The sequence below is a fragment of the Anabrus simplex genome, chromosome 2 (genome assembly GCF_040414725.1).
Source record: "Anabrus simplex isolate iqAnaSimp1 chromosome 2, ASM4041472v1, whole genome shotgun sequence".
Lineage (NCBI taxonomy): Eukaryota > Metazoa > Arthropoda > Insecta > Orthoptera > Tettigoniidae > Anabrus > Anabrus simplex.
In genome coordinates, this window is record NC_090266.1 from 271450772 (window position 1) to 271463098 (window position 12327).

Sequence of the window (12327 nt, forward strand, 5' to 3'; positions counted from 1 at the left end):
TTTTTCATGCAGTAATTCCCTTATTAAAAGATTTCTATATCAAAAGAATAAACAAGCAAAAATCGATATGTTCAAATCAACCGCCTCAAAACCCTCCCCCCTCCAACCCCACTCCTATTACTAACACTCCACCTACCTCCCCTCCACCGCCGCTAACTACAATCTCAGAGCTACGCGCACCAGATCCCAACAGGCAGCTACTAAGAACGCACGGCTCCAGCACTTTACGTAAGTAAACGACATACGTTTCACTATCACACTTTCTATCCACAACATTATCACACTTTTATTTCTATTTCCAGACACTCCACCTTGGTTTCTCATTACATACAAGCTTCCAGAACTAACCAACGTGCACCAAGACGCATAACTTTCATCATATTTGACTAATGCCACCAATCTTAAACATCGCGTCTACGGAAGAAAACATGTTCCATTAACATTTTTAATAACTTTAATATCTGTAGCTGCCAATAGATCTTCAGATAAACAACAGCATTACCTAATTTGCAGTGGATCATTATAATACTAATTACCTATACATCTTATATTTTTATGGATCCACTTTGTTGGAACAATATATATACAAATCCATTTATGCCAAATCAGTGTATATGCTGTACTGCACACTAACAGCATCAATGTAATGAGTTTTTATACTAGACATGTGTGGCATACATACCATTGTTTTTGATTATATGCCCATTTTAACAATATTTTAATGTCCACATTAGCATATAATTTTATTCAACTTTAACCTCACACTAAGTTCCAATCAGAATGTAATGACTTTACAAAATGAATTTAGCTTCTAGTATGTATAAAAGCAAGATGTTGCACTGACACTTAAATCAAAAATGTTCAAGCCTGTGTTCTGTAATATCATGTGACTAATCAACAGCCAATTCTGTAAATATTTGAACTTGTCACTGTTGAGTTACACAAACATATCTGTGTTCCATACTATATAACTTAAAATTGGATAGTAGTAGCAGTAAGGTAATATATGTCTTTATGAACAATGCACACTAGTCATATACTAGACATACCAAACATTAATGATCAGCCTAAACTAGTCTAACTTTTACCACTATACGTGATGTTTTTATGAACAATTTACAATGCATGTCAACTGAGGATGACCCCATAGGGGTCGAAACTAGTCTTGAATATTTGTAATGTAAAATAAATTCGTATTGATAAGGTGGAGAATTGTATATATATTGTTTTTATGTAGAGTAATATCCATCAATACGGAAATGAAACTTATAAACAATAGTGGAAAAGCCAACCAGGCAAGAAGAATAGCACACAGATATCAAAATCTGAAGATTAAGATCACAAATATTGTCAAAAACATCACTTTCTTAAAACAATGCCTACTTAATAATCTAACTCCTAAATTTCTTAGGAAATATAATAATAAACATAGAAGCACATATCAAACCCAAAATACCCAAAACAAAACCAATCGAATATGGCTGAAAGAAGAAATTAAATTCATGTATAGGAAAAAACAACACCTAAACACACAAATGTATGAAGCGCACCTTAAAGCCTCACATGAGCTACCACACACATACTGGAGCAATTTCCAACAAATAACTAACGAAAAGATAGAAAACATAGCCATACAGAAGCAGAATACCTTAAACAAGAAACTTAACGCACTCAAGACATCACTAAATCAAACCAACCATATACAACATAGACAACATATTACTGTTTCTACTGATAACAACCAACATATTTTCCATCCCCCACTCCAAAACCTAACTAACACAACATTCAATGAAAAAGAAACAATTATACTGAGCAAGGGACCAAAACATAACTGGAAAAACAATTCAGTATTTGAAAACATAGCCACCATTATTACTGAAACAGAAAATGCCCTAAATAAAATACCCCAAGAAAAACAAAATGAAATTAGATATGAAATCAAAAAAACACTACCACAATATGTTGATAAGATCACTCAAAAACCTCAGAATCAAGATATCACAAACCAAACACAAATTAAGGTACTCAAAAATAAAATACAGCAAAATAACCTAATAGTAACAAAGGCAGATAAAGGAAACACTACAGTTATTATGGATAAAGAGGAATATATAACAAAAACAAAAACCTGCTTTCAAGATGAAACCTTTCAAATTAAGACTAAAGATCCCACTAACAGTATCCAGAAAAACTTAAAAATTCTCCTAAAAAACACCAATTTTCTTATGAACGAACAGGAAACTGCAAAATTAACCACTATGAATCCAGGGATACCTACAGCTAAAGCTTATCCTAAGATCCATAAAAACAACATTCCTATGAGACCCATAATAAATTATAGACCAAGCCCTATTTATAAATTATCCAAATACATACAAAAATTCCTCAAAAACCATTATGTTTTTCAAGCAAACAAAACCATAAAAAACTCAATAGATTTCTGCAACATTACTAAGAATATTAGAATAGAACATTTTTACAAGCTAGCTACATATGATATAATAAACATGTATCCTAATATACCCACACAAAAAACTATCACTATCATAGAATCCAACCTTTATAACCACAGTAAGCTAAGCAAATTGGAAATAGATGAATTTATTAAACTTCTACAATTTGCTATCAATAACAACTATTTCAAGTTCCATGACACTATTTATCAACAAAAAGGATTACCTATGGGATCACCAATATCAGGCATAATAGCTGATATATATATGGATCACTTAGAACATCAAGAAATTAAAAAAATAGAAAATATAATCTATTGGTGCAGGTTTGTCGATGATGCATTTATAATCATGGACAACAGACATACTAATGAAAACATAATCCTAGAACAACTAAATAAAATAGATCCCCACATTAAATTTACCATGGACACTGAACACAACAACACCATAAACTACCTAGATATATCCATAACCAGACATAACAACCACCTAACATACAACATATATAGGAAACCTACCCATACATCAAATACAATAAAGATAGACTCCACCCACCCACATACCCATAAAAGAGCTGCATACTATAGTATGATTCATAGAGCATACAACATTCCACTTTCAAAAGAAAATCTAAATAAAGAACTAAACACAATCCATGAAATAGCAAAACAAAATGGATACAAAAGAGAAATGATAAACCGGATCATCAATAAAGTCAAAAACCAACCTAAAACCAAGCTAACTAGAATCACTAAAAATAAAAAAGAATATGCACTGTTTACTTATAACAATAACCATATACATCCCATAACAAACATCTTCAAAAAACAAGGCCTAAAAATAGCATATAAAACGGCACGCAACAACACCAACATACTATACAATTCCAAATTAGTTAATAACACGAATAAATACAATCATTCAGGAGTCTATCGCCTAAAATGTAACGACTGCCAAGCCAGCTATATAGGACTTACCGGTAGAAGTTTTTTAATACGATATAATGAACATGTAAACGCCGTCAAGCACAGACATTTTTCGGCTATGGGTCAGCATATTGACGATCAAAAACATAATTTCACAGACATTAAGAACGACATGCAAATCCTTAACATGAACCCAAAAAGTCCCTTACTCAGTATAATAGAAGAATTTTACATAAATTTAGACAAATATGTGAATCCAAACTCCAACCTAAATGAAAGTATAGACAGAAATAACATCCTTTTTCATGCAGTAATTCCCTTATTAAAAGATTTCTATATCAAAAGAATAAACAAGCAAAAATCGATATGTTCAAATCAACCGCCTCAAAACCCTCCCCCCTCCAACCCCACTCCTATTACTAACACTCCACCTACCTCCCCTCCACCGCCGCTAACTACAATCTCAGAGCTACGCGCACCAGATCCCAACAGGCAGCTACTAAGAACGCACGGCTCCAGCACTTTACGTAAGTAAACGACATACGTTTCACTATCACACTTTCTATCCACAACATTATCACACTTTTATTTCTATTTCCAGACACTCCACCTTGGTTTCTCATTACATACAAGCTTCCAGAACTAACCAACGTGCACCAAGACGCATAACTTTCATCATATTTGACTAATGCCACCAATCTTAAACATCGCGTCTACGGAAGAAAACATGTTCCATTAACATTTTTAATAACTTTAATATCTGTAGCTGCCAATAGATCTTCAGATAAACAACAGCATTACCTAATTTGCAGTGGATCATTATAATACTAATTACCTATACATCTTATATTTTTATGGATCCACTTTGTTGGAACAATATATATACAAATCCATTTATGCCAAATCAGTGTATATGCTGTACTGCACACTAACAGCATCAATGTAATGAGTTTTTATACTAGACATGTGTGGCATACATACCATTGTTTTTGATTATATGCCCATTTTAACAATATTTTAATGTCCACATTAGCATATAATTTTATTCAACTTTAACCTCACACTAAGTTCCAATCAGAATGTAATGACTTTACAAAATGAATTTAGCTTCTAGTATGTATAAAAGCAAGATGTTGCACTGACACTTAAATCAAAAATGTTCAAGCCTGTGTTCTGTAATATCATGTGACTAATCAACAGCCAATTCTGTAAATATTTGAACTTGTCACTGTTGAGTTACACAAACATATCTGTGTTCCATACTATATAACTTAAAATTGGATAGTAGTAGCAGTAAGGTAATATATGTCTTTATGAACAATGCACACTAGTCATATACTAGACATACCAAACATTAATGATCAGCCTAAACTAGTCTAACTTTTACCACTATACGTGATGTTTTTATGAACAATTTACAATGCATGTCAACTGAGGATGACCCCATAGGGGTCGAAACTAGTCTTGAATATTTGTAATGTAAAATAAATTCGTATTGATAAGGTGGAGAATTGTATATATATTGTTTTTATGTAGAGTAATATCCATCAATACGGAAATGAAACTTATAAACAATAGTGGAAAAGCCAACCAGGCAAGAAGAATAGCACACAGATATCAAAATCTGAAGATTAAGATCACAAATATTGTCAAAAACATCACTTTCTTAAAACAATGCCTACTTAATAATCTAACTCCTAAATTTCTTAGGAAATATAATAATAAACATAGAAGCACATATCAAACCCAAAATACCCAAAACAAAACCAATCGAATATGGCTGAAAGAAGAAATTAAATTCATGTATAGGAAAAAACAACACCTAAACACACAAATGTATGAAGCGCACCTTAAAGCCTCACATGAGCTACCACACACATACTGGAGCAATTTCCAACAAATAACTAACGAAAAGATAGAAAACATAGCCATACAGAAGCAGAATACCTTAAACAAGAAACTTAACGCACTCAAGACATCACTAAATCAAACCAACCATATACAACATAGACAACATATTACTGTTTCTACTGATAACAACCAACATATTTTCCATCCCCCACTCCAAAACCTAACTAACACAACATTCAATGAAAAAGAAACAATTATACTGAGCAAGGGACCAAAACATAACTGGAAAAACAATTCAGTATTTGAAAACATAGCCACCATTATTACTGAAACAGAAAATGCCCTAAATAAAATACCCCAAGAAAAACAAAATGAAATTAGATATGAAATCAAAAAAACACTACCACAATATGTTGATAAGATCACTCAAAAACCTCAGAATCAAGATATCACAAACCAAACACAAATTAAGGTACTCAAAAATAAAATACAGCAAAATAACCTAATAGTAACAAAGGCAGATAAAGGAAACACTACAGTTATTATGGATAAAGAGGAATATATAACAAAAACAAAAACCTGCTTTCAAGATGAAACCTTTCAAATTAAGACTAAAGATCCCACTAACAGTATCCAGAAAAACTTAAAAATTCTCCTAAAAAACACCAATTTTCTTATGAACGAACAGGAAACTGCAAAATTAACCACTATGAATCCAGGGATACCTACAGCTAAAGCTTATCCTAAGATCCATAAAAACAACATTCCTATGAGACCCATAATAAATTATAGACCAAGCCCTATTTATAAATTATCCAAATACATACAAAAATTCCTCAAAAAACATTATGTTTTTCAAGCAAACAAAACCATAAAAAACTCAATAGATTTCTGCAACATTACTAAGAATATTAGAATAGAACATTTTTACAAGCTAGCTACATATGATATAACAAACATGTATCCTAATATACCCACACAAAAAACTATCACTATCATAGAATCCAACCTTTATAACCACAGTAAGCTAAGCAAATTGGAAATAGATGAATTTATTAAACTTCTACAATTTGCTATCAATAACAACTATTTCAAGTTCCATGACACTATTTATCAACAAAAAGGATTACCTATGGGATCACCAATATCAGGCATAATAGCTGATATATATATGGATCACTTAGAACATCAAGAAATTAAAAAAATAGAAAATATAATCTATTGGTGCAGGTTTGTCGATGATGCATTTATAATCATGGACAACAGACATACTAATGAAAACATAATCCTAGAACAACTAAATAAAATAGATCCCCACATTAAATTTACCATGGACACTGAACACAACAACACCATAAACTACCTAGATATATCCATAACCAGACATAACAACCACCTAACATACAACATATATAGGAAACCTACCCATACATCAAATACAATAAAGATAGACTCCACCCACCCACATACCCATAAAAGAGCTGCATACTATAGTATGATTCATAGAGCATACAACATTCCACTTTCAAAAGAAAATCTAAATAAAGAACTAAACACAATCCATGAAATAGCAAAACAAAATGGATACAAAAGAGAAATGATAAACCGGATCATCAATAAAGTCAAAAACCAACCTAAAACCAAGCTAACTAGAATCACTAAAAATAAAAAAGAATATGCACTGTTTACTTATAACAATAACCATATACATCCCATAACAAACATCTTCAAAAAACAAGGCCTAAAAATAGCATATAAAACGGCACGCAACAACACCAACATACTATACAATTCCAAATTAGTTAATAACACGAATAAATACAATCATTCAGGAGTCTATCGCCTAAAATGTAACGACTGCCAAGCCAGCTATATAGGACTTACCGGTAGAAGTTTTTTAATACGATATAATGAACATGTAAACGCCGTCAAGCACAGACATTTTTCGGCTATGGGTCAGCATATTGACGATCAAAAACATAATTTCACAGACATTAAGAACGACATGCAAATCCTTAACATGAACCCAAAAAGTCCCTTACTCAGTATAATAGAAGAATTTTACATAAATTTAGACAAATATGTGAATCCAAACTCCAACCTAAATGAAAGTATAGACAGAAATAACATCCTTTTTCATGCAGTAATTCCCTTATTAAAAGATTTCTATATCAAAAGAATAAACAAGCAAAAATCGATATGTTCAAATCAACCGCCTCAAAACCCTCCCCCCTCCAACCCCACTCCTATTACTAACACTCCACCTATCCCCCCAAACCTCCCCTCCACCGCCGCTAACTACAATCTCAGAGCTACGCGCACCAGATCCCAACAGGCAGCTACTAAGAACGCACGGCTCCAGCACTTTACGTAAGTAAACGACATACGTTTCACTATCACACTTTCTATCCACAACATTATCACACTTTTATTTCTATTTCCAGACACTCCACCTTGGTTTCTCATTACATACAAGCTTCCAGAACTAACCAACGTGCACCAAGACGCATAACTTTCATCATATTTGACTAATGCCACCAATCTTAAACATCGCGTCTACGGAAGAAAACATGTTCCATTAACATTTTTAATAACTTTAATATCTGTAGCTGCCAATAGATCTTCAGATAAACAACAGCATTACCTAATTTGCAGTGGATCATTATAATACTAATTACCTATACATCTTATATTTTTATGGATCCACTTTGTTGGAACAATATATATACAAATCCATTTATGCCAAATCAGTGTATATGCTGTACTGCACACTAACAGCATCAATGTAATGAGTTTTTATACTAGACATGTGTGGCATACATACCATTGTTTTTGATTATATGCCCATTTTAACAATATTTTAATGTCCACATTAGCATATAATTTTATTCAACTTTAACCTCACACTAAGTTCCAATCAGAATGTAATGACTTTACAAAATGAATTTAGCTTCTAGTATGTATAAAAGCAAGATGTTGCACTGACACTTAAATCAAAAATGTTCAAGCCTGTGTTCTGTAATATCATGTGACTAATCAACAGCCAATTCTGTAAATATTTGAACTTGTCACTGTTGAGTTACACAAACATATCTGTGTTCCATACTATATAACTTAAAATTGGATAGTAGTAGCAGTAAGGTAATATATGTCTTTATGAACAATGCACACTAGTCATATACTAGACATACCAAACATTAATGATCAGCCTAAACTAGTCTAACTTTTACCACTATACGTGATGTTTTTATGAACAATTTACAATGCATGTCAACTGAGGATGACCCCATAGGGGTCGAAACTAGTCTTGAATATTTGTAATGTAAAATAAATTCGTATTGATAAGGTGGAGAATTGTATATATATTGTTTTTATGTAGAGTAATATCCATCAATACGGAAATGAAACTTATAAACAATAGAAGAAAGCTTGTATCAATTTATTTGCAATCATCAGCTGTGTGAAATTGTGTTAAAATCATTTTAAAATGTTTTTTTTAAATAGACTTTCATTAATGAATTTTATAGATTTCAAGAGAGGAAAGTGAATTCATCAGAGTTAGTAGACTGCTTGCTGCGATTGATCCGTTCCAGTAATGATGCTAGTGAATCGAATCCAGTACTTTTGCGAGCTGAAAGTAAAGTATATTCAAGTTCTGAGATACCAGCTGGTAGTCCCCTGGTTAATTTCTCCATTTTGACATCAGGGAAACCCAATGCCAACACACGCCGTCGATACGAAAATCAGGTATGACCCTTTTGCATATTATTTAATTCATGCAATTTTGTTACATTTGCTGTTTCAGAATCCTGTTGCAGAAAACTTATATTTATTATGAGGTAAAATACAGAAAAATGATATTTGGAAGTATTAATTTTTATACACTGCATGACAAAAAAAGTTAAGTTCCCAGAAGGAGTGGTTGAAAGGGAATGAAACTACATATGTTGAAAGATCATGTGCCTTTATTGAACTGATTACAATATGGGATAAAAGAGACAAGGCTGTTGGCAGTTACAGGTGGAAAGTTGGTGCTGGGTCAGTAGAGTGTCCCTCCCACCTCCCTTATGCAGTTCAGAATAGTGTCAAACAGCCCTTGGATCTTCTCCGGAGGCAAGTTCGTACACGGAGTTGTTGTGGCTTCAAATTGAGCTATTCTGGTAGAAGAAATCAGAAGCCTTCTGAGACTGCCTGTCGTATGGCAAAAACCAGCACTGCATGACCACCATATTTGTGGCTTAAATCTTAAGAATTTCCTTTTTGAAAAGGACATGGTCTAGAAAGAAAGAGATACAAAAATTAATAGGTTTAAAACCTTCGGATGTCTAAGAAAAGAGAAGCCGTCATGATTGTATGACGTAAAAGCTTACCATACAAGAAACTCCCTATAGTTGGTTTAGACAGAGCCTCGCTCTGACTGCTTCTCGCCACGCTACTGCGCGTGTTGTAGTTGTAGCTCAATTTGAAAGAAAATTCTACAAGTGAATGCTTTTAAATGTTCTGATATGGATTTAGTACCAATCCTTTTCCGAGGCCAGAATTTTGATCTCCCCAGTCAACACACTGAAACTACCCGATTCCAACAATGCTTGCAACGTTTTTCAAGTAAGGTCAACATATTTAACTTTGCAGAAAGATTGTTTGCAAGAAGTGTTAATTTACTTCATAAATCTATATATATATAAAAGAACATGTCCTGACCGACCGACCGACCGACCGAAATGAGACATAGCTCTCATAGTGCATTGGCACTGCTGGTGGCTTCAAGTAGCCTATGCAGTGGCCTCCAGGGTATGCACTAGTCTTGCGTGTTGGGAGGTGTGCTAAGTCCCAACTGACGAGCCCAACTTAGCACACGAGGGCGAAACGCAGGCAAACAAGAATGAGTTAGCTGGAAAATTTATAATGTCCAATAACGGACCATTATATTGGTATTATAATTTCACTCATTCAGGTCAAATATTTTAAGTTCCCTATGGGAATCAACATCTATATCATCTGATGGCCAGCCAGGCATCAATTTTTGGAAATGAGACATAGCTCTCATAGTGCATTGGCACTGCTGGTGGCTTCAAGTAGCCTATGCAGTGGCCTCATCAGCCATGAACTACGACTCACAGGACTCCATCTAAAACGCGCAACCAGGATCTACAATGAAGCCGGACCCACCTTTATGCTGAGACTCCAGATCCAGACATCAGAAGAAGCTCAGCGACTAATCCAGCAGGGGATAAAACCCTTCGGCCGCCACCATCGAGTGGAGTCTTCTCGATCTCCCCCCGCAACCCCCCACCCGCCCTACCAACTCTGGTAACCACCCCCGGCTTCCCAACCTCCAACCCACCTACCAAACCCACGCAACTATTCCTACCTTCTCCATGTACTACTTACATCCCTGCTCAACTTCTCCTCCCTATATCAACAAATCATTCAATTCCTCTTCCCTAACTCCCAACAATAAATTCTAAACTACTGTAATGTAATATTATTGTACCTCATTCTAAATTATTGTAAACCTAATTCATGTATCTGTAACACAAGCATAATAAAAAGCAAAGAACAGACGCTGCACCCCTTAGCCAAGAGGCCACATCTACAAATCACCAAATCAAAGCTCCCCCTTTTTCATCTTCCAACACCACCAATCCCCTAACCCCGCCAAATCTCCTGGCCAGAGAGAAGGCGTAACCTTCTAGGTGGCCAGCCCCTTCCCTTTGGGAAGGGGAATGAAAACATTCCCCTTGGCGTTGGCCTCCACAGTATGCACTAGCCTTGCGTCTTGGGAGGTGTGCTAAGTCCCAACTGACGAGCCCAACTTAGCACGCGAGGGCGAAATGCAGGCAACCAAGAATGAGTTAGCTGGAAAATTTATAATGTCCAATAACAGACCATTATATTGGTATTATGATTCATCATCGCCGAGCCAAAACTACTGGACATAAAGAAATGAAATTTTGGGGATACATTTATATTACGATGTAGGTGCTTGCTAAGGGCGGATTTTTGGATATTCCATCTCAGAACTTTAAAAGTTTACAGATGTAAAAATTGGTATTTAGAATCTCCTTTAAAAAATAAAGGAACACATATTTTTTTGTTTTAGGAAAATCCATATATGAGGGGTGAAAAAGGGTGTAAAGGGGGTTGAATGCCTTTAATGAGGCTACTTATATTTCAGAAACTGAAGATATTACAGACCTGATAATTGGTATTTGGGATCTCCTTTAAAAATAAATAAACACGTATTTTTTGTTTTTGGAAAATCCAAATAGTGGGGGGTGAAAAGGGGGGTGAAATTTTTAAATGAGTGTATCTATATCTCAAAACTTTAAAAGTTTTCAGATTTAAAAATTGATATTTAGAATCTCCTTTAAAAATAAAGAAACACGTATTTTTTTGTTCTCTGAAAATCGCAATAGGAGGGGTGAAAAGGGAAGAAAAATGGATTGAATGCCTTTAATGAGGACACTTATATCTCAGAAACTGAAGATATTACAGACCTGAAAATTGGTATCTGGGATCTCCTTACAAATAAAAAACACGTATTTTTTTGTTTTTGGAATATTCAATTAATGGGGTTAAACAGGAGTGACAAATTGTGGTGAATATTTAGAAATACATTATCTCCAGTACATCTCTGAAATGTAAAATATTACAGACATAAACATTAGTATTTGGAATCTCCTGTAAAAGTAAAGAAACATAGGTGATTTGTTTTTGGAAAATCCACTAAAGGGGAACTAAAAAAAGGGTGAAATTTTAAAATGAGAACTTCAGTAGTTTATCTCAAAACCTAACATATACAGGAGTGAAAAATGGTATTTTATATCTCTTTAAAAATAAAGAAACTTTTATTTATTGTTTGCAGTAAAACCACTTGGTTGGGCAGGGTTAAAGTGACTGAAAATGGGGTTGAATTATTTTAATCAGGATACTGATATCTCAAAAACTGAAGATGTTGCAGACGTGAAATCTGGTATTTGGAATCTGATTTAAAAGTAAAGAAACACGTATTCTCGGAAAATCCAATGAATGCAGGTGAAAGAATTGAAAAATTATTTGAATTAATTGTATGAGGATCCTTACTTCTA

General features: G+C 34.1%; 1 protein-coding gene across 1 annotated transcript in view; it reads left to right on the forward strand.

Moving 5' to 3' along the window:
- Gcn2 (eukaryotic translation initiation factor 2 alpha kinase Gcn2) overlaps positions 1–12327 on the forward strand; it is a 731408-nt gene that overhangs the window by 694155 nt on the left and 24926 nt on the right. The window contains exon 25 of the mRNA XM_067140578.2: positions 8764–8983. Coding sequence (XP_066996679.1) covers positions 8764–8983 — 220 coding nt within the window. The remainder of the gene's footprint in view (positions 1–8763; positions 8984–12327) is intronic.